At 44.3% G+C, this 23,735-nt stretch overlaps 1 protein-coding gene across 1 annotated transcript; it reads right to left on the reverse strand.

Annotated features, from left to right (window-relative positions):
- Positions 1–7,499: 7,499 nt before the first annotated feature.
- Positions 7,500–8,644, reverse strand: LOC138637757 (uncharacterized). The gene is made up of 2 exons (XM_069726674.1): positions 8,600–8,644; positions 7,500–8,508 (listed from the first exon to the last, which is right to left on the reverse strand). The coding sequence occupies exons 1-2, from the start codon at positions 8,611–8,613 to the stop codon at positions 7,500–7,502; spliced, it is 1,023 nt and encodes a 340-aa protein (XP_069582775.1). The 5' UTR covers positions 8,614–8,644.
- Positions 8,645–23,735: the final 15,091 nt, after the last annotated feature.

A 23,735-nucleotide genomic window follows, 5' to 3' on the forward strand; every position in this document is an offset into this window, starting at 1 on the left:
ACATGGATATTCAGGCTCTGTGCTCCTCAATGGATAATCTCGTTATAAATGTACAAAAGATTCAAGATACAATTGATCAGAAATCTATGCTAGAACCAAGAATTCCTATTCCTGATTTGTTTTTTGGTGACAGGACTATGACTAAAGTTGAACGGCAAGAACACAGACGTCTGAACAGGCTGTGTTTCTACTGTGGTGATTCCACTCATGCTATTTCTAATTGTCCTAAGCGCACTAGGCGGTTCGATAGCTCTGCCGTCATTGGTACTGTACAGTCCAAATTCCTTCTGTCCATTACCTTGATATGCTCTTTGTCATCGTATTCTGTCATGGCGTTTGTGGATTCAGGCGCTGCCCTGAATCTGATGGATTTGGATTATGCTAAACGTTGTGGATTTTTCTTGGAGCCTTTGCGGTGTCCTATTCCATTGAGAGGAATTGATGCTACACCTTTGGCCAAGAATAAGCCTCAGTACTGGGCCCAGCTGACCATGTGCATGGCTCCTGCACATCAGGAAGTTATTCGCTTTCTGGTACTGCATAATCTGCATGATGTGGTCGTGTTGGGGTTGCCATGGCTACAAACCCATAATCCAGTATTAGATTGGAACTCTATGTCGGTAACCAGCTGGGGTTGTCAGGGAGTACATGGTGATGTTCCATTTTTGTCTATTTCGTCATCCATTCCTTCTGACATCCCAGAGTTCTTGTCTGACTTTCAGGATGTATTTGAAGAGCCCAAGTCTGATGCCCTACCTCCGCATAGGAATTGTGATTGTGCTATCAATTTGATTCCTGGTAGTAAATTCCCTAAGGGTCGTTTATTTAATTTGTCCGTGCCTGAACACACCGCTATGCGCAGTTATGTGAAAGAATCCCTGGAGAAGGGACATATTCGCCCATCGTCATCACCATTGGGAGCAGGGTTCTTTTTTGTAGCCAAAAAGGATGGTTCGCTAAGACCGTGTATTGATTACCGCCTTCTTAATAAGATCACTGTTAAGTTTCAGTATCCCTTGCCATTGATATCTGACTTGTTTGCTCGGATTAAGGGGGCTAGTTGGTTTACTAAGATTGATCTTCGTGGTGCGTATAATCTGGTGAGAATCAGGCAGGGAGATGAATGGAAAACGGCATTTAATACGCCCGAGGGTCATTTTGAGTATCTGGTGATGCCGTTCGGACTTGCCAATGCTCCATCTGTTTTTCAGTCTTTTATGCATGACATTTTCCGTGAGTATCTGGATAAATTCCTGATTGTTTACTTGGATGACATTTTGATCTTCTCTGATGATTGGGAGTCTCATGTGAAGCAAGTCAGAATGGTTTTCCAGGTACTGCATGCTAATTCCTTGTTCGTGAAGGGATCAAAGTGTCTCTTCAGTGTGCAGAAAGTTTCATTTTTGGGGTTCATCTTTTCCCCTTCTACTATCGAGATGGATCCGGTTAAGGTCCAGGCCATCCAGGATTGGACTCAGCCGACATCTCTGAAAAGTCTGCAGAAATTCCTGGGCTTTGCTAATTTTTATCGTCGCTTCATCTGTAATTTTTCTAGCATTGCCAGACCATTGACCGATTTGACCAAGAAGGGTGCTGATTTGGTTAATTGGTCTTCTGCTGCTGTGGAAGCTTTTCAGGAGTTGAAGCGTCGTTTTTGCTGTGCCCCTGTGTTGTGTCAACCAGATGTTTCTCTTCCGTTCCAGGTCGAGGTTGATGCTTCTGAGACTGGAGCAGGGGCGGTTTTGTCACAGAGAGGTTCTGGTTGCTCAGTGTTGAAACCATGTGCTTTCTTTTCCAGGAAATTTTCTGCTGCTGAGCGTAATTATGATGTGGGCAACCGAGAGTTGCTGGCCATGAAGTGGGCATTCGAGGAGTGGCGTCATTGGCTTGAGGGAGCTAAGCATCGCGTGGTGGTATTGACTGATCATAAGAATCTTACTTATCTCGAGTCTGCCAAGCGCTTGAATCCTAGACAGGCCCGTTGGTCGTTATTTTTTTGCTCGTTTTGATTTTGTGATTTCGTACCTTCCGGGCTCTAAAAATGTGAAGGCGGATGCTCTGTCTAGGAGTTTTGTGCCCGACTCTCCGGGGTTATCTGAGCCGGCGAGTATCCTCAAGGAAGGAGTCATTGTGTCTGCCATCTCTCCTGATTTGCGGAGAGTGTTGCAGAAATTTCAGGCTAATAAACCTGATCGTTGTCCGGCCGAGAAACTGTTCGTCCCTGATAGGTGGACTAGTAAAGTTATCTCTGAACTTCATTGTTCGGTGCTGGCTGGTCATCCAGGAATCTTTGGTACCAGAGAGTTAGTGGCTAGATCCTTCTGGTGGCCATCTCTGTCACGGGATGTGCGTGCTTTTGTGCAGTCCTGTGGGATTTGTGCTAGGGCTAAGCCCTGCTGTTCACGTGCCAGTGGGTTGCTTTTGCCCTTGCCGGTCCCGAAGAGGCCTTGGACACATATTTCGATGGATTTCATTTCTGACCTTCCCGTTTCTCAAAAGATGTCGGTCATTTGGGTGGTCTGTGATCGCTTTTCTAAAATGGTCCATCTGGTGCCCTTGGTTAAATTGCCTTCCTCCTCTGATTTGGTGCCTTTGTTCTTCCAGCATGTGGTTCGTTTGCATGGCATTCCTGAGAATATTGTTTCTGACAGAGGTTCCCAGTTTGTCTCGAGGTTCTGGCGAGCCTTTTGTGGTAGGATGGGCATTGACCTATCTTTTTCCTCGGCCTTCCATCCTCAGACTAATGGCCAGACCGAACGAACCAATCAGACCTTGGAAACATATCTGAGATGTTTTGTTTCTGCTGACCAGGATGATTGGGTGTCATTTTTGCCGTTGGCTGAGTTCGCCCTTAATAATCGGGCCAGCTCGGCTACCTTGGTCTCTCCATTTTTCTGCAATTCTGGGTTCCATCCTCGTTTCTCTTCAGGACAGGTTGAGTCTTCGGACTGTCCTGGTGTGGATTCTGTGGTGGACAGGTTGCAGCTGATCTGGACTCAGGTAGTGGACAATTTGACCTTGTCCCAGGAGAAGGCTCAGCTTTTCGCTAATCGTAGACGCCGTGTGGGTCCCCGACTTCGTGTTGGGGATCTGGTTTGGTTATCTTCTCGTCATATTCCTATGAAGGTTTCCTCTCCTAAATTTAAACCTCGTTTTATTGGTCCGTATAGGATTTCTGAGATTCTCAATCCGGTGTCTTTTCGTCTGACCCTCCCAGACTCCTTTTCCATACATAATGTATTCCATAGGTCGTTGTTGAGAAGATACGTGGCACCTATGGTTCCATCTGTGGAGCCTCCTGCCCCTGTTTTGGTGGAGGGGGAATTGGAGTATATTGTGGAGAAAATTTTGGATTCTCGTGTCTCTAGACGGAAACTCCAGTATCTGGTCAAATGGATGGGTTATGCTCAGGAGGATAATTCCTGGGTTTTTGCCTCTGATGTCCATGCCCCAGATCTTGTTCGTGCCTTTCATGTGGCTCATCCTGGTCGGCCTGGGGGTTCTGGTGAGGGTTCAGTGACCCCTCCTCAAGGGGGGGGTACTGTTGTGAATTCTGTGGCTGAATTCACTCCTGTGGTCACAAGTGGTATTGCAGCCTCTGGGCTTCCTCCCTCAGGTGTTTTGGTGAGCTCGTTGGCTGCCTTGCTATTTAACTCCACCTGAGTCTGTCTTCCTTGCTCCTTGTCAATGTTCCAGTGTTGGATCTGTGCTTCTGCATCTTTCCTGTGGCCTGCTGCTCTGCTAGATAAGTGTTACTTTGTTTTTGTTTCCGTTTTTTCTGTCCAGCTGTGCTATTCTCTTTTGCTGGAAGCTCTGAGACGCAAAGGGTGCACCGCCGTGCCGTTAGTTCGGCACGGTGGGTCTTTTTGCCCCCCTTTGCGTGGTTCTGCTTTAGGGTTTTTTGTAGACTGCATAGTTCTCTTTGCTATCCTCGCTCTGTCTAGAATATCGGGTCTCACTTTGCTGAATCTATTTCATTCCTACGTTTTGTCTTTTCATCTTGCTAACAGTCATTATATGTGGGGGGCTGCCTATTCCTTTGGGGTATTTCTCTGAGGCAAGTCAGGCTTGTATTTCTATCTTCAGGCTAGTCAGCTCCTCAGGCAGTGCCGAGTTGCATAGGTAGTGTTAGGCGCAATCCACTGCTGCTTTTAGTTGTGTTTAGGATAGGTTCAGGTATTGCAGTCTGCAGAGATTCCACGTCTCAGAGCTTGTTCTATTGTTTTTGGGTTATTGCCATATCACTGTATGTGCGCTGATTACTGCACACTGTGTTGCCTGATAGCACAGCATAACAGCGTCCCATCTCAATTCCTGTCAATTTTGCCTTGAAAAGTCAAACGGCACTCCTTCCCTTCCGAGCTCTCCCATGCGCCCAAACAGTGGTTTACCCCCACATATGGGGTATCCGCGTACTCAGGACAAATTGTACAACAACTTTTGGGGTTCAATTTCTTCTCTTACCCTTGGGAAAAAAACAAAATTGGGGGCGAAAAGATAATGTGAAAAAAATGATTTTTTATTTTTACGGTTCTACATTATAAACTTCTGTGAAGCACTTGGTGGGTCAAAGTGCTCACCATACCTCTAGATAAGTTCCTTAGGGGGTCTACTTTCCAAAATGATGTCACTTGTGGGGGGTTTCAATGTTTAGGCACATCAGTGGCTCTCCAAACGCAACATGGTGTCCCATCTCAATTCCTGTCAATTTTGCATTGAAAAGTCAAACGGCGCTCCTTCCCTTCCGAATTCTCCCATGCGTCCAAACAGTGGTTTACTCTCACATATGGGGTATCAGCGTACTCAGGACAAATTGTACAACAACTTTTGGGGTCCAATTTCTTCTCTTACCCTTGGGAAAATAAAAAATTGGGGGCGAAAAGATAAACGATTATTTATTTTTACGGTTCTGCATTATAAACTTCTGTGAACCACTTGGTGGGATCATTGTACTCAAGACAAATTGTACAACAACGTTTGGGGTCCATTTTCTCCTGTTACCCTTGGTAAAATAAAACAAATTGGAGCTGAATTAAATTTTTTGTGAAAAAAAGTTAAATGTTCATTTTTATTTAAACATTCCAAAAATTCCTGTGAAACACCTGATGGGTTAATAAACTTCTTGAATGTGGTTTTGAGCATCTTGAGGGGTGCAGTTTTTAGAATGGTGTCACACTTGGGTATTTTCTATCATATAGACCCCTCAAAATGACTTCAAATGAGTTGTGGTCCCTAAAAAAAATGGTGTTGTAAAAATGAGAAATTGCTGGTCAACTTTTAAGGCCGGCGTCACACTTGGCGTAAGACAATACGGAACGTATTATATGTCCGTACTACGCGTTCAATACGCCACAATGTCTCCGTAATCGACTTCCGTAGTTACTGCGTTTCTTAGGTGCGGTCGCGTATTTTGCGCATGTGCTTGTGCGTGTGTAATCCGTATGTAATCCGTATTGCGTTTTTTTCACGCACCCTCACAAAATGGACATTTAACGGTTTTCTGGCCTGCACATCATTTAAATCATCATTAAACACACTATTTAAGCCCTCGACAACAGGTGGACCCCTCCCATCTGCCCTATATGTTCTCTAGCATATTTTGGGTGTGTTGCTTGGAACTTACAAACATGTCTGACCATGTGTATTTAAGCACAACTCAGCGGGTGTTGCTTCACTGGGTGTTGTCTCGTCGCTTTGGACAGCCATATCCGGTCAATGTTGATCCGCTAAGGAGGAGACGAAGATTGTGGGTCCATCCTCTATTGACCCAACGCCAGAGTAATGGACATTTCCAGAGACTATATTCAGCTTTGAGGGCACATCCTGACAAGTTTTACCTGTATAGTCGCATGTCCATCAGGACTTTTGACATGTTGTTGGAGATCTTACGTCCTGCCCTCACCTATCAGGACACCTGGATGAGAAAAGCCATCTCTGCTGAGGAGCGTCTGCTCCTTACCTTACGGTATGTATTCCACATTCGCCCATACTGTTTTTTGTTTGTTTGTTCTAAACTGTGTGGTGTCCTACTATGTTTCATTAACTTAACTTGGACATGAAGCCACAAGCACATATAAAAGAATGTTGTTAATATGCTATTATTTTAAGATAGTAAAATTAACCTTTTTCGATTGTAAATAATGTCCTAGGAAATGAAATATACACTTTTGCTTATTCCTGTTTTCGTAGTCATCATGTTAATGGTTTTTTTACATTTTTCTTGTATTGCAGCTTCCTGTCCACAGGCTTGTCCTATGCGGGTCTACACCTGGAGTTTCTGATTGGGCGGTCGACAATTTCAGCCATTGTTAGGACAACCTGTTCCCAAATATGGCAGAAACTTCAGGAAGTTGTGATGCCTGAGCCCAAACAGGAGGATTGGCTCAAAATCGCCACTGGTTTCAAAAATACTTGTGACTTCCCTAACTGCATTGGAGCTGTGGATGGGAAACATATCAGGGTGCGTAAGCCGCCGAACTCTGGTTCCCAATTCTACAATTACAAACAGTTTTTCTCTGTAGTTCTGTTAGCAGTTGCTGACAGTAACTACAGGTTTATAATTGTAGACATTGGTGCCTATGGGCGAACTGGAGACTCTAGGGTCTTCAATTCGTCCATAATGGGTCGGCAGCTACGTGACAACCAGTTGAACCTCCCACCACCACAACAACTCCCAGGCTCCAATGCGGAAGCACTGCCTTTTGTTTTTGTTGGGGATGAGGCCTTCCAACTGACGAGGCACGTCATGAGGCCTTACCCCAGGCGCAACCTTGACCACCGGCGGAGGGTGTTTAATTTGAGACTTGCAAGGGCACGGAGACTGGTTGAGTGCGCCTTTGGGATTCTTGTTGCCAAATGGCGTGTTCTTCAGTCTGCCATCCAGCTGAGTGAGGCTACAATCAATGAAGTGATCAAAGCCTGTGTAATTCTACATAATTTCACAAGAATACATGATTGTTCCTCTCCACATTTTGAAGATCACCTCATGAACAATGTTAGTAGGCCTACCCCATATGTCCCTCCTTTGCACCGTCCACTTTCTGGTCTTAAAGTTCGTGATGTCTTTACAAATTATTTTTTGACTCCTCAAGGTGCTACTCCCTGGCAAGACTATGCATTTTTGCATGTTTAATTATTTTGATCTATGAAGTATGTGTTAACCAATTTCTAATCTCTGTCTGTTGTATTTAATTATTTCACATATGGTTGTCAGCATATCATGTGTGTGTGATGGAAGAATGATTCGAGCGCATCCAGACTTTGATTGGTATTAATATAACTTTTTACTGCATACCATTTGTTATGGGGTTTTTTTTGGGCCCATAACCAGATTTTGGCCACAAATTTGCCTTTTTTTAGTGGCAACAACATTCTGAACAAAATCCACAATTAAGACTGCTATGCATGCACAATCTAAACCAATATTGTGGTTAAAAAAATATAAACCTCAAAAAAATAACAAGGAAAAAATAACAAACCAAAACAAACATAAAACAAAATTACAAGTCCTGGTAGGTTGGTGCAGGAGATGTAGCTTGCTCAGGGTCAGCATCAGGTGGCCTTTGTACGCCCAATTGTCCAGAACCCTGTGCAGATGTTGTAGTGGCCTGAGGGACATTAGCCCAGCTATGATGCTGGTAAGTTTGAAGAGTGGGCCGAGGATTTGGGACATACCCCTGCTGTTGCTGACCATATGTCCGGGAATCATACCCCAACCCAAAATGACCATATTGTCCATACCCAGGTTGGGACCAGCCTCCAGCACTAGGTGAGGACAAGTGGCCATATTGGGATGGTTGATGATATCCAGCCATATGTTGCTGAGGTTGCCATTGTGGGTTCGTTGTTGTTTGGGGTTGAGGTGTTGGCTGACGTTGAGGGGGTGCTTCAGATCCTTGTTGAGCAGCCAGGCCTTGTAATCTTTGAGGCCGCAGAATATTTTCAGGTGACATCTGCCACTGTTCAATCATCTGCAATAGATTGTATGGGTTATTTGGGGGGGTGCATGCGTCAATAAGGATCTGAAAACACCCTCTCAAACGCAGCCTCAACTCCCGCTCTATGGACCTTAAGTACTGGGCAAGGCTCCTTGTAAATCCCTCCTCCCCATCATCCTCTCGAACCCGTGCCAAATAGTTCATGACCCCAGCATCAACGTTTCGGCGGCTTTGGATCAGCTCTCTCCTGCGGCGTGAACGCTGTGGTCTGACTGCAGCCTGTGGGGATGGATCCAGGGCAACAGTTGGGCTGCTGCTATTTCCAGGCTCATCCTGGCTAGGTGGTGGTGCTGCAGCTGATGATGATGCTGCGGCGGAAGATGCAAACTCTGGGGCCTCTGGGTGTGGTTGTGATGCAGATGGAGCTGCCTGGCCAGATGTGGAGGATCTATGAGGGATGGAGCCTGAGGGAGCAGCAGATGGACCAGCCACCTCTTCACCTTCCCCAACTGGGTCAATGACCAGCTCTGACTCAGACCCTGTCTCCCTGTCAGTGAGGTTAGACTGAGTTCTGAAAAATAAAACAAAAAATTTTGTCACAATTTAAAAGAAATTTTCTCTCCAAAAAAAAAATTAAAACAGTGAGTGATGTTTGTACTTACGGCCTGAGGTCCATGCTGGGGTTAAGGAAGGTTAGGCGGTCGAAATATATGTTTGTTTGTTTTTTTGGAGGTGCCCCGGCTCCACTTTTCTCCCGCTGCTGCCTCTCCCTCCTATACTGGTCCCGGATACTCCGCCACCTTGTTGTAACATCACCCACTAAAAAACAACAAAAAATACACACATTCATTACACCATTATGCAGATTGCTCACACAAGGTGAAATTGAATACACAGATTTAAGTGAAGCATACAAATAGGCATTTGAGGAGCACATTTAATATTAAATTTAAAAAAAAAAAAACACACAATTATGAAGCAAGGCCACAAGGACAGAGTCCCCTAACCTCTATCACAGAAAGGACAATTAATGGGAAACACTGTTAGTAAGGGACACCTATTTAAAACATTAATGAAATCCTTTTATCAGGTACAACACCATGTATCTACTGGTGTGCTTTCTAGTTCTTTCATGAATATTTAATACATTCTTGATGAGAAATTCAAAGTAGTAAAGGCCTGCTGTTTCACAAGAGCATTACATTTCCAACATGGGTGTACTTACTTATCTGTCGCTGTGCCTCACGTGGCTGCTGGTCATAATGTGGGAAGAGGGACCCACACACACTCCTCCATGCAGCCTCTTTTTGTGCCCTGTTGGCATAATTTGGGTCTCTGTGGTCCCATATGACAGGCCTCTCTTGGACCAAAATTATCAGCATGTCCGTATTGACAATGTTTGCCATGCTGAATATCACTCCTTGGAGGCGTGCAGCAGACTTCCGGGTTCACTGTCTGGCTTTTTCAGCTAATTAGCATGTCTCACCTGCCTGATTGACACCTTTGGACATTTCCGGACATCTGCCTGTAAGTTGCGTATTTCTCGCAATGCACACGCATGGTCCGTATGCATTCCGTATTATACGCTCTCCCATAGACTTGCATTGGTGTATTTTTTGCGCTATACGCTGACAAACGCAGCATGCTGCGATTTTGTGCGGCCGTACAACGCAGTATATTACGGATCCGTAATATACGGCTGATAGGACTAGACCCATAGAGAATCATTGTGCCGTATGTTATGCGAGTTTTACGGACGTAGTTTCTGCGCTCTTACGTCCGTAAAACTCGCAAGTGTGACGCCGGCCTAACCCTTATAACTCCCTAACAAAAAAAAAATGTTGGTTCCAAAATTGTGCTGATGTAAAGTAAACATGTGGGAAATGTTACTTATTAAGTATTTTATGTGACATATCTCTGTGATTTAATTGCATAAAAATTCAAAGTTGGAAAATTGCGAAGTTTTCAAAATTTTCGCCAAATTTCCGTTTATTTCACAAATAAACGCAGGAAATATCAAAGAAATTTTACTATCATGAAGTACAATATGTCACGAGAAAACAGTGTCAGAATCACCGGGATCCGTTGAAGCGTTCCAGAGTTATAACCTCATAAATGGACAGTGGTCAGAATTGTAAAAATTGGCCCGGTCCATAACGTGCAAACCACCCTTGGGGGTAAAGGGGTTAATTATTGTATTGTTAACATTGTTACTTATGACTGTTTTGTTTGAAGCTGTGAAACTGTAAAGCGCTGCGGAATATGTTGGCGCTATATAAAGATTATTATTATTATTACTATGTGGACATGCATATTCTAGAATACCCGATGCGTTAGAATCGGGCCACCATCTAGTAGTTGATTATATTGGGTTAATAGGGGAGGCATTTATTAATATTAGTAATATTCACATCAGAGCTAAAATATGCATATTATTATATGGCCATCCAGCCTGCCAACAGTTCCTGAGGTCTGCACTGTAGTATCGGAGTAATCCGCTACTTCCAACTTGTCTGTTTGGCCTGTCAGCAGCACCTCGTGTATTTTCGAAGATAATGACTGTAGTGATGGCCTTCTTGTGAAAGGAGATAATTGTCATCCCATACATTTTTTTTGGTAGCAGACTTCTCTGTCAGTGCCTCCATTGAGAAAAATCTAGGGTGGTAAATCAACTGGGAGAAGTACGATTTACAACCAGACACTCAGTCCTCCTCAACTCATCTCAGAATGTTCTCCCTACCCCTTATAAAAAGGGAAGAAATCAGAAACGATCTGATCCTTCCAGAGAGAGAACAGTATAGGTCAGGTACTCTGAGAATCCTGGGATTGGTGATCTCTCGCATCCCAAGAGTGTTACACTATCGAGCGTTGAGAGATGGTGCATGGGTTGTATATTCATGTATTTTTCTGTTTTTAAACACATGGCCCGATTTACTAGAATGGATTTCAAAGCCATGGAATTGTCCTGGTGTCAAAAAGCGACCAATAGTTTTAGGACAGGTGCCTCACAACCAGCTACTGATACCGCTATATCTGAAAGATCTTTTTAACCCCTTTCCCACCCAAGATGTATCCATACATCCCTGTTACCTTTTGTCTTATTGACCTGGGATGTATGGATATGTCCTGGCGATTTTGCATGCACATAGGCTGTGCGCGTGTGCAATTGTCGCCGGGTATCAGCTGATTCTCGCAGCTGATACCCTGCACTCAGTGTCAGAGCAGGCCTTCACAGCTTCCAAGACTAACCCCTTGAATGGGGGAGCAAGCAAAAGAAAGACAGCCCTTCTGCTCTTGGATCGGAGACCCAGGGACATCATCATGGAGTCCCTTGTTGCCATGGTGACCCAATGTTGTCGTATGATCAGCAACTTTGTCAGTGCAGCACTGAATAAATAAATACACTGCTCATAAAAATAAAGGGAACACAAACAGAATATAACTCGGAGTAAATTAAACTTCTGTGAAATCAAACTGTCCACTTAGGAAACAACACTGTTTGACAATCAATTTCACATACTGTTGTGCGAATGGAATAGACAACAGATGGAAATTTTTGGCAATTATCAAATCAAGACACACTCAGTAAAGCAGTGGTTCTGCAGGTGGGGACCACAGACCACATGTCAGTACCAATGCTTTCTGGCTGATGTTTTGGTCACTTTTGAATGTTGGTTGTGCTTTCACCCTCGTGGTAGCATGAGACGGACTCTACAACCCACTCAAATGGCTCAGGTAGTGCAGCTCATCCAGGATGGCACATCAATGCGATTTATGGTAAGAAGGTTTCCTTTGTTAGCGCAGTGTCCAGAGGCTGGAGGCGCTACCAGGAGACAGGCCAGGAGACGTGGAGGGGGCTGTAGGTGGGCAACAACCCAGCAGCAGGACCGCTACCTCAACCTTTGTGCAAGGAGGAGCACTGCCAGAGCCCTGCAAAATGACCTCCAATAAATGTGCATGTGTGCACAAATGGTTAGAAACCGACTCCATGAGGATGATCTGAGTGCCCGACATCCACATATGGGGGTTGTTCTCACAGTCCAACACCATGTAGGATGCTTGGCATTTGCCACAGAACACCAGGATTGGCAAACTTGCCACTGGCGCCCTGTGCTCTTCACAGATGAAAGCAAGTGCACACTGAGCATGTGACAGAGTCTGGAGATGCCGTGGAGAGCGATCTGCCTGCAACATCCTTCAGCATGACCGGTTTGGCAGGGGGTCGGTAATGGAGTGGGGTGGCATTTCTTTTGAGGGCCGCACAGCCCTCCATGTGCTTGCCAGAGGTAGCCTGACTGCCATTAGGTACCGAGAGATCTTCGGACCCCTTGTGAGACCATATGCTGGTGCGATCGGCCCTGGGTTCCTTCTAATGCAGGACAATGCCAGACCTCGTGGCTTTAGTGTGTCAGCAGTTCCTGCAAGATGAAGGCATTGAAACTATGGATTGGTCCAGACCTGAATCCGATTGAACACATCTGGGACATCATGTCTCGCACCATCTCCAACGTCACATTGCACCACAGACTGTCCAGGAGTTGGCGGATGCTTTAGTCCAGGTCTGGGAGGAGATCCCTCAGGAGACCATCCAGAGCATGTCCAGGCATTGTAGAGAGGTTATACAGGCACGTGGAGGCCACACACACTACTGAGCATCATTTCCTTGTTTTGAGACATTTCCACTGAAGTTGGATCAGCCTGTAACTTAATTTTCCACTTTGATTTTGAACACCATTCCAACTCCAGACCTCCGTGGGAAATTAGTTGTGATTTACGTTGATAATTTTTAGGTTTTATTGTTCTCAACACGGTCCACTATGTAATGAATAAAGATTTACAACTGGAACATTTCATTCAGTGATATCTAGGATGTGGGATTTTAGTGTTCCCTTTAATTTTTCGAGCAGTGTATTTTCATGAAAAAATATATATATATATATATATATATAAATATATGTATATATATATATATATATATATATATATATAAACAACTACACATTTGGTATCGTGCGTGTCCAGAATAATCCGACCTATGAAACTGTTCCACTACTTGACACCTTTAAAAAAAAAACAAAACTGCTTTATTATCCTACCGCCAAGCAAAAAGTGGAATAAAGCGTGATCAAAAAGGCAAATATAAACATGACACCTCTGAAAACGTCACCTTCTTATAAAACAAGCCATCATACAGCTCCATCAGCAAAAAAAAAGATAAAGCTCTCAGAGTAAAGCGATGCAAAAATAGTAGAAACTATTTTATAGAAAAAATTGTGTAAAAACACAAAAAAAAGGATCGCTGTAATCATACTGACCGAAGAATAAAGCTGCTTTATCAATTTTCCCACATGTGAAACAACATAATTTCTCTCCCTTTCCACCCAGAAACAAAACAAAATCCTTGATTTTGTTCATTCTGTCTCACAAAAATCGGAATAGAAAGCGATCAAATAATGTCATATGTCTGAAAATGGTAGCAATAAAAACGTGAACTTGTCCCGCAAAAAACAAGCTTCGCATGACTCTATGGGCCGATATATGGAAAAATTATAGCTCAAAATATGGTGATGCCAAAACTAGTTTGTAATAAAGTGTCTTTTAGTGTGTGACAGTAGCCAAACATATAAACATTTAAATCTGGTAACGCGGTAATCACACTAACCAGAATAAAGTTGTCTAATCACTTATACCGCACGAGGAATGGCATGTTCACCTGCTGTTTTGTTCATTCTTGCCTCCCAAAGATTGCAGTAAGGCTCGATGCACATTTTATCCTGCGCTGAGCGCTTATACCGTGGTTTCCGTGTAAATCTCTGAAATACGTGATTCAGATGGAACCCCAGTTGGAAGGTTCCCTATAATGAGGCAGATGGAAGCACTGTAGACAACATAGTACCTGTGTTTCAGCAGTGTCCATTTTTTACAATTTTTAGGATTGCTTTAACGTGCCGTTGACCACCGTTTTATGCACTTCTGAAAAGGACAATGCTGGACGGAGTCCAGAGTACCTGCTGCCTCATAGCGAATGGATCCCTCGGAGGGGGGAAGGGGTTTAATCTGAATCGTGTCACTCAAAGATTTAGATGGAAACCCCAGAGTAAGTGCTCAACTTTGAGCACCGGATAAATGTGATTCCAAAAGTTACAGTATGTAAAATGTTACCAATAAATGCTTCAACTCAATCCACAAATAAAGCGAGTCCTCACTCAAGTCTGTCATCTGTTAATGGAAATATAGGAGGCTTCCACGTTACTGATAGTACAAAGACTCTGGAAAAGCAAAAGGTCTTCTCGCCCCTCAAATGAAATTCAGCAAATTCTGCGCTCTAAATGCTCCCCCTAAAGCTGAATCCCACAGTGTACCTAAACCACATATAGCTTTCCACATGACTGGCATTTCTGAAGCAATGAAAGCCCGCCTAACTTACAGGTACATGTCTCCAGAAGCATGAGCTGGGCATAAAGTACTGTTAACTACAGCGTACTGGTCACTAAACGGCAGTTTGCAATTTTCGCTCCGCAACATTCATTGCTGCTTGTTTCTGGAAAATACCCATGGAGTCAAAATCGCCACTACACCTGTAGATAAATTCCTAAAGGCGTATAATATCCATAATGGGGCCACTAGAGGTGGGATTCTGCTCTTCTAGAAATTAGGGGCTCTGTATATGGAGTCCACAAACTGTTCTAGGAAAACCTGCGGTCCAGGAGGCAAATAAGCAATCCGTCCCTCCCGAGTATATCCATATGGCTAAGTAGTACTTGTCAGCCACATATGAGGTATTGCCACATACATTAGAAATTGGACAAATTTAAATTTTGGTGCCATTTTTACCTACTTGTGTGAAAATGTAAAATTTCAGGCTAAAACAAAATTTTGGTGGTAAAAATGTTATTTTTTCTTCACTGCCCAATGGTATAAAATTCTGTGACACACCCGTGGTATCAATATTACTGCAAGATTACTGCACCCCTAGATGAATTTGTCGAGAGGTGTAGTTTGGGTTATATGGGGGGGCTTCTGCTCTTCTGGCAACTCGGGCTCTCCTAGTGGATCATGGCATCCCCAAACCATAACAGTAAAATCTGCACTATAGTATGGCCCTTCTGAGCTTTGCACTGTGCCTGAAAAATATCACTGACCTAGATTAATTAATTTGAGAATGTAGTTTGTAAAATCAGTTCACATATAATGGGTTTCTGTAGTTCTGGCACCTCAGGGGCTTTGCCAATGTGACATGGCACCCTCAAACCATTCCAGCAAAATCTGAACTCCAATATGGCTCCTCTTCCCTTCTGAGCTTTGCATTGTGCCTCAGAAATAGTATTCCCCCACATATGGGGTATCGGCGTACTCAGGAAAAATTGCACAACAAATTGTATGGTGCAATTTGTCCTTTTACCCTTGAGAAAATGTAAAATAATTTAGTTAAAACTATTAGCTCCACCATGGCTTTCGTGGACCTCCGGCCCAAGAAAACCGTTCAAGATATAATGTTTAGCGGGCTTGAACAATAAAGCAGGAGGTCATATCCATTGAAGGAGAAAGTCCAAGAGTTAATTAAAAAAGAATGGAAAAAAACAGAAAAAAAGGACCTTTTCATCCCCAAAAGAAAATAACCCTTGGAAGACCCCATGTGTTCATTCTGGGAAAAAGCCCCAAAATTAGATGTGGCTACCTCCCAAGCCTCAAAAAAATTTGCACTTCCTTTCAAAGATATGGGAACGTTAAAAGAACCCATGGACATGAAGCCAGATTCTTTTTTAAAAGGTTCCTGGGAGGCCGCTGGGGGTGGACTAAAGCTTGCAATTGACACCACTTGTACAGCTGTGGCTCTAATGATCTGACTAGATCAATTAGAAGCAGCTAAAAGACAAGACCACTAGAGAGACAATTTTAAACACTTCCTATAATGAGTTGGGTGGCGGCATTTTTGACAGACGCATCCGCGGATTCTGTCAGACTAGCCGCTAGGTCAGCTTCTTTTTTGAATGCAACTAGGTGGCCTTTGTGGCTTAAGACTTGGCGGGGGATCTTCAAACTAAATCGAAATTGTGTTCTATCCCCTGCAAAGGAGAGTTCCTGTTTGGGCCCACGCTGGATGATACTTTAGATAAAGCGGGAGATAAAGAGAAATCTTTCCCTAATCTCTCCGGTTATTCCTACAAACGGCCCTTTCAAAGTAGGAGATTCGGTAATAGGAAGCATCTCAAAAGTCTCCGGGACGGATGGGGGGGATAAAAAGAACAAAAACAGGTACTGTGGCAGCTCCCATTGGTCTTCTAGGAAGGTCCTGAAGTTGCTGCAGCTATAAAAGATTTGCAAGGCCACACGGCCATGCGCTAGGATCAGCTTATGTCATGAGCTTTTGCTATTCAGTGGTCTTGTCTGCTTGTGGTCAGGGTCCGGCTGAAATAAGCCACTAGAATACCGGCACCTCTGGTGAGTTTTGTGTGGTGAATTCAGGGCTGGCGTAAAGCCATTAGAATCAGCTCCACCGGAGAGGAGGTGTTTGTGTGCTTGTTACTCCCTGACCACTGATTGCTTTTGCTCTGTTAGGCAGCTGTGTTCACCTGTGACGCTAACAGGGCACAGCGTTTTCCATTCTGTGTGACTCTGTGAAGTAACAAGAGTTTGCTTATCCCGCCATATTGTGCCGCCATTTGCTAGCAGCAGGTTCGTCTCCTGCACGGTGGACCCCGGGCTGCGAACGCACCAATAATTATATTTAAATATACTCGGTGCGGTCCGCCAGCCCTAACAATCACACTCTCATACTCCTCGGAGAAAATAAAGGCTCACACAACAAAATCAGTGGCAACTTCCTGGGCGGAAAGAGACGGAGCCTCGATAGAACAGATATGTAGAGCCGCTACTTGGTCCTCTCCCTCTACATTCTTCAACCACTATCGGCTAGATCTAGCCTCCTCTTCAGATCTTCCTTTTGGCAAAAGAGTTCTGGAGGTGGTGGTCCCACCCTAATCTGCATATCTCTGCAATTCTCTTCGTGGTGCCATCATAGAGGGAGAGAGAAAAATATAGCTACTTACTGATAACGGTATTTCTCTGGCCCCATGACGGCACCCATATATTCCCTCCCTTCCCGTGTGGATGTGCACATGTACTGTAGTTATTTAGTAAATATTGTCACATGGTGCTTCCATTCAATAATGATAAATATTTAATTTAATTAGTAATATCGATTAATCTGAAAGTTGCTTTAGTGCTCTGTAAAACAACTGATGCGGAAGAGGGGTACTGCCTTTTTACTGTATCTGTAGGTTACCTGTCCCGGTGGGGCTGATCCCCTCTCTCCGTGGTACTGTCATGGGGTCAGAGAAATACCACTATCGGTAAGTAACTATATATTTTTTCCACATTCCAAAAATTCCTGTGAAACACCTGAAGAGTTAATGAACTTCTTGAATATGGTTTTGAGGTCCTTGAGTGGTGCATGTTTTTAGAATGGTGACACATTTGGGGTATTTTCTATCATATAGACCCCTCAAAGTGACTTCAAATGTGATGTGGTCTCTAAAAAAAATGTTTTTTTTAAATTTTGTTGGAAAAATGAAAAATCGCTGGTCAACTTTTAATCCTTATAACTTCCTTACAAAAAAAAATTTTGGTTCCAAAATTGTGCTGATGTAAAGTAGACATGTGGGAAATGTAATTTATTAACTATTTTGTGTGACACATCTCTCTGATTTAAGGGCATAAGAATCCAAAGTTGGAAAATTGCAAAATTTTTCAAATTTTCACTAAATTTCTGTTTTTTTTCTCCCACAAATAAACGCAAGTTATATTGAATAAATATTTCCACTATCATGAAGTACAATATGTCACGAAAAAACATTCTCAGAATCTTTGGAATCCGTTTAAGCACTCCAGAGTTATTACCTCATAAAGTGACACTGGTCAGAAATGTAGAAATTGGCATGGTCATTAACATGCAAACCACTATGAGGGGTTGACTCACTTGGCTGCTTGCAAAGGTAAACTCATGAACACCTCTTGAGGTAAATCACCCACTGGTTTATTAACCCCTTAGTGACAGAGCCAATTTGGTACTTAATGACCAGGCCAATTTTTGCAATTCTGACCACTGTCACTTTATGAGGTTATAACTCTGGAACGCTTCAATGGTTCCGCTGATTCTGAGATTGTTTTTTCGTGACATATTGTACTTCATGTTAGTGGTAACATTTCTTCGATATTACTTGCGATTATTTATGAAAAAAACGGAAATATGGCGAAAATTTTTAAAATTTTGCAATTTTCAAACTTTGTATTTTTATGCCCTTAAATCAGAGAGATATGTCACGAAAAATAGTTAATAAATAACATTTCCCACATGTCTACTTTACATCAGCACAATTTTGGAAACAAAATTTTTTTTTGTTAGGGAGTTATAAGGGTTAAAAGTTGACCAGCAATTTCTCATTTTTACAACACCATTTTTTTTTAGGGACCACATCACATTTGAAGTAATTTTGAGGGGTCTATATGATAGAAAATAATGAAGTGTGACACCATTCTAAAAACTACACCCCTCAAGGTTCTCAAAACCACATTCAAGAAGTTTATTAACCCTTTACGTGCTTCACAGGAACTGAAACAATGTGGAAGGAAAAAATGAACATTTAACTTTTTTTTGCAAACATCTTAATTCAGAACCATTTTTTTTATTTTCACAAGTGTAAAAACAGAAATGTAACCATAAATTTTGTTATGCAATTTCTCCTGAATACGCCAATACCCCATATGTGGGGGTAAACCACTTTTTGGGCGCACCGCAGAACTTAGAAGTGAAGGAGCGCCGTTTGACTTTTTCAATGCAGAATTGGCTGGAATAGAGATCGGACACCATGTCACGTTTAGAGAGCCCCTGATGTGCCTAAACAGTGGAAACCCCTCAAGTGACACCATTTTGGAAACTAGACCCCTTAAGGAACTTATCTAGATGTGTGGTGAGCACTTTGAACCCCCAAGTGCTTCACAGAAGTTTATAACGTAGAGCCGTGAAAATAAAAAATCGCTTTTGTTTACACAAAAATGATCTTTTCGCCCACAAATTCTTATTTTCACAAGGGTAACAGGAGAAATTAGACCACAAAAGTTGTTGTGCGATTTCTCCTGAATACGTCGATACCCCATATGTGAGGGTAAACCACTGTTTGGGCGCACCGCAGAGCTTGGAAGTGAAGGAGCGCCGTTTTACTTTTTCAATGTAGAATTGGCTGGAATTGAGATCGGACGCCATGTCGCGTTTGGAGAGCCCCTGATGTGCCTAAACAGTAGAAATCCCCCACAAGTGACCCCATTTTGGAAACTAGACCCCCTATGGAACTTATCTAGATGTGTGGCGAGAACCTTGAATGCCCAAGTGCTTCACAGAAGTTTATAATGCAGAGCCGTGAAAATAAAAAATATTTTTTTTTTCCACAAAAAAGATTTTTTAGCCCCCAAGTTCACAAGGGTAACAAGAGAAATTGGACCCCAAAAGTTGTTGTCCAATTTGTCCTGAGTATGCTGTTACCCCATATGTGGGGGTAAACCACTGTTTGGGCGCACGGCAGAGCTCGGAAGGAAGGAGCGCCGTTTTGGAATGCAGACTTTGATAGAATGGTCTGCGGGTATTATGTTGCGTTTGCAGAGCCCCTGATGTACTTAAGCAGTAGAAACCCTCCACAAGTGACCACATTTTGGAAACTAGACCCCCCTAGGAACTTATCTAGATGTGTGGTGAGAACTTTGAATGCCCAAGTGCTTCACAGAAGTTTAGAATGCAGAGTCGTGAAAATAAAAAATATTTTTTTTTCCACAAAAAAGATATTGTAGCCCCCAAGTTTTTATTTTCACAAGGGTAACAGGAGAAATTGGACTGCAATAGTTGTTGTCCAATTTATCCCGAGTACGCTGATGTGCCATATGTGGGGGTAAACCACTGTTTGGGCGCACGGCAGAGCTCGGAAGGGAAGGAGCGCCTTTTCGGAATGCAGACTTTGATAGAATGGTCTGTGGGCATTATGTTGCGATTGCAGAGCCCCTGATGTACCTAAACTGTAGTAACCCCCCACAAGTTACCCCATTTTGTAAACTAGATCCCCCAAGGAACTTATCTAGATGTGTGGTGAGAACTTTGAATGCCCAAGTGCTTCACAGAAGTTTAGAATGCAGAGTCGTGAAAATAAAAAATATTTTTTTTTCCACAAAAAAGATATTGTAGCCCCAAAGATTTTATTTTCACAAGGGTAACAGGAGAAATTGGACTGCAATAGTTGTTGTCCAATTTATCCCGAGTACGCTGATGTGCCATATGTGGGGGTAAACCACTGTTTGGGCGCACGGCAGAGCTCGGAAGGGAAGGAGCGCCTTTTTGGAATGCAGACTTTGATAGAATGGTCTGTGGGCATTATGTTGCGATTGCAGAGCCCCTGATGTACCTAAACTGTAGTAACCCCCCACAAGTGACCCCATTTTGAAAACTAGACCCCCCAAGGAACTTATCTAGATGTGTGGTGAGAACTTTGAATGCCCAAGTGCTTCACAGAAGTTTAGAATGCAGAGTCGTGAAAATAAAAAATATTTTTTTTTTTCACAAAAAAGATATTGTAGCCCCCAAGTTTTTATTTTCACAAGGGTAACAGGAGAAATTGGACCCCAGAAGTTGTTGTCCAATTTATCCCGAGTACGCTGATGCCCCATATGTGGGGGTAACCCACTGTTTGGGCGCACGGCAGAGCTCAGAAGGGAGGGAGCACCATTTGACTTTTTGAGCGCAAAATTGGCTGTCGTGTTTGGAGACCCCCTGATGTACCTAAACAGTGGAAACCCCCCAATTCTAGCTCCAACCCTAACCCCAACACACCCCTAACCCTAATCCCAACCTGATCCATAATCCTAATCACTAACCCTAACCATAATCACAACCCTTACCCCAAAACAACCCTAATGTCAATCCTAACCATAACCCTAATCAAAACCCTAAATCCAACACACCCCTAATCCTAATCTCAACCCTAACCTCAAACCTAACCCTAATCCCAATACACCCCTAATCACAACCCTAACCTTAACCCTAATCCCAAACCTAACCCTAATCCCAAGCGTAACCCTAATGCCAACCCTAACCCTAATACCAACCCTAATCCAAACCCTAACCCTAATCCCAGCTCTAACCCTAACTTTAGCCCCAACCCTAGCCCTAACTTTAGCCCCAACCCTAACCCTAGCCCTAAGGCTACTTTCACACTTGCGTCGTTTGGCATCCGTCGCAATCCGTCGTTTTGGACAAGAAACGGATCCTGCAAATGTGCCCTCAGGATGCGTTTTTTGCCCATAGACTTGTATTGCCGACGGATCGTGACGGATGGCCACACGTCGCGTCCGTCGTGCACTGGATCAGTTGTGTTTTGGCGGACCGTCGGCACAAAAAAACGTTCAATGAAACGTTTTTTTGTACGTCGCATCCGCCATTTCTGACCGCGCATGCGTGGCCGTAACTCCGCCCCCTCCTCCCCAGGACATAGATTGGGCAGCAGATGCGTTGAAAAACTAGAGCTGCTGCCCACGTTGTGCACAATTTTCACAACGTGCGTCGGTATGTCGGGCCGACGCATTGCGACAGCCCCGTAGCGACATAAGTGTGAAAGAAGCCTAACCCTAAATTTAGCCCCAACCCTAACCCTAAATTTAGCCCCAACCCTAACCCTAAATTTAGCCCCAACCATAGCCCTAACCCTAGCCCTAACCCTAGCCCTAACCCTACCCCTAACCCTAACCCTACCCCTACCCCTAACCCTACCCCTAACCCTACCCCTAACCCTACCCCTAACCCTAACCCTAACCCTACCCCTAACCCTACCCCTACCCCTAACCCTACCCCTAACCCTACCCCTAATTTTAGCCCCAACTGCTGTTCTCCTGCCGGCCGGCAGATGGAGACAGATGGCAGGCGCACTGCGCATGCGCCCGCCATTTTCTTCTGCCGGCGGCCAGGAGGAGCAGCAAGAGGATCCAGGGACACAGGTGAGTATTGTAGGGTCCCCGAATCCCCCTATTTCTCTGTCCTCTGATGTGCGATCACATCAGAGGACAGAGAATTACACTTTACTTTTTTTTTTTTTGCGGTCGCCGGTAAACAGTTAATTACCGGCGATCGCAAAACAGGCGTCGGTAAAACCGACCCCGATCATGCTCTTTGGGGTCTCGGCTACCCCCGGCAGCCGAGACCCCAAAGAGTCTCGCGGGGCCGGCCGGCGGGCGCACTGCGCCATTTTTAAGATGGCGGCGCCCACCGGGAGCCGCGAGGAGCATCGGGGGAGCTAGGTGAGTATTGGGGGGCCACCTGGGACCCCTTTTCTCTGTCCTCCGATGTGCGATCACATCGGAGGACAGAGAAATTAAAAAGAGATTGCGTTTTTTTTTGTTTTTGTTTTTGCGATCGCAAAATGGTCATATGATCATTATATGATCTGGCTTAAATATCTTGTCTTGGGAGTCAGTGTGTGTTGTGTTTTGGAAGAGGAGGAACTCCCATGTGGCTCTAGGAGGAGCTGAGGACTTGGTGTGTTACCTGCAGGTGAATCTTGCAGTGAAAGGACTCTTTTGGACTTTATCTTTGTTTTGCCATTAGGCCAGAAAGGCCACGTTTACTTTATTACCCTGCTACGGTTTATGCTGTGCTTTAACCCCTTAGCGACCGCCGATACGCCTTTTACGGCGGCCGCTAAGGGTACTTAAACCACAGCGCCATTAATTAACGGCGCTGTGGAAAAAGTAAATAGCGCCCCCCAGAGTCGGATTTTCTCCGGGGTCTCGGCTGCCGGGGGTAGCCGAGACCCCAGAGAACATGATTCGGGGGGTTTTGTACCGACCCCGCATTTGCGATCGCCGGTAATTAACCGTTTACCGACGATCGCAAAAAAAAAACAAAAACGCGATTTCTTTTTAATTTCTCTGTCCTCCGATGTGATCGCACATCAGAGGACAGAGAAAAGGGGTCCCCGATCGCCCCCCGATACTCACCTGTCTCCCCCGGTGCTCCTCGTGGCTCCCGATGGGCGCCGCCATCTTCAAAATGGCGGGCGCATGCGCAGTGTGCCCGCCGGACGGCCCCGGGAGAATCTTTGGGTTGGCGCTAAATTTAGGGTTAGGCTTCTTTCACACTTACGTCGGTTCGGGGCCGTCGCAATGCATCGGCCTGACATACCGACGCAGGTTGTGAAAATTGTGCCCAACGTGGGCAGCGGATGTAGTTTTTCAACGCATCCGCTGCCCAATCTATGTCCTGGGGAGGAGGGGGCGGAGTTACGGCCACGCATGCGCGGTCAGAAATGGCGGATGCAACGTACAAAAAAAGTTACATTGAACTTTTTTTGTGCTGACGGTCCGCCAAAACACTGATCCAGTGCACGACGGACGCGACGTGTGGCCATCTGTCACGATCCGTCGGCAATACAAGTCTATGGGGAAAAAACGCATCCTGCGGGTACATTTGCAGGATCCATTTCTTGTCCAAAACAACGGATTGCGACGGATGCCAAATGACGCAAGTGTGAAAGTAGCCTTAGGGCTAGGGTTAGGGTTGGGGCTAAAGTTAGGGCTAGGGTTGGGGCTAAAGTTAGGGTTAGAGCTGGGATTAGGGTTAGGGTTTGGATTAGGGTTAGGGTTGGAATTAGGGTTACGCTTGGGATTAGGGTTAGGTTTGGGATTAGGGTTAAGGTTAGGGTTGTGATTAGGGGTGTATTGGGATTAGGGTTAGGTTTGAGGTTAGGGTTGAGATTAGGATTAGGG

This window comes from Ranitomeya imitator, chromosome 5 (assembly GCF_032444005.1).
Source record: "Ranitomeya imitator isolate aRanImi1 chromosome 5, aRanImi1.pri, whole genome shotgun sequence".
Classification (NCBI taxonomy): domain Eukaryota; kingdom Metazoa; phylum Chordata; class Amphibia; order Anura; family Dendrobatidae; genus Ranitomeya; species Ranitomeya imitator.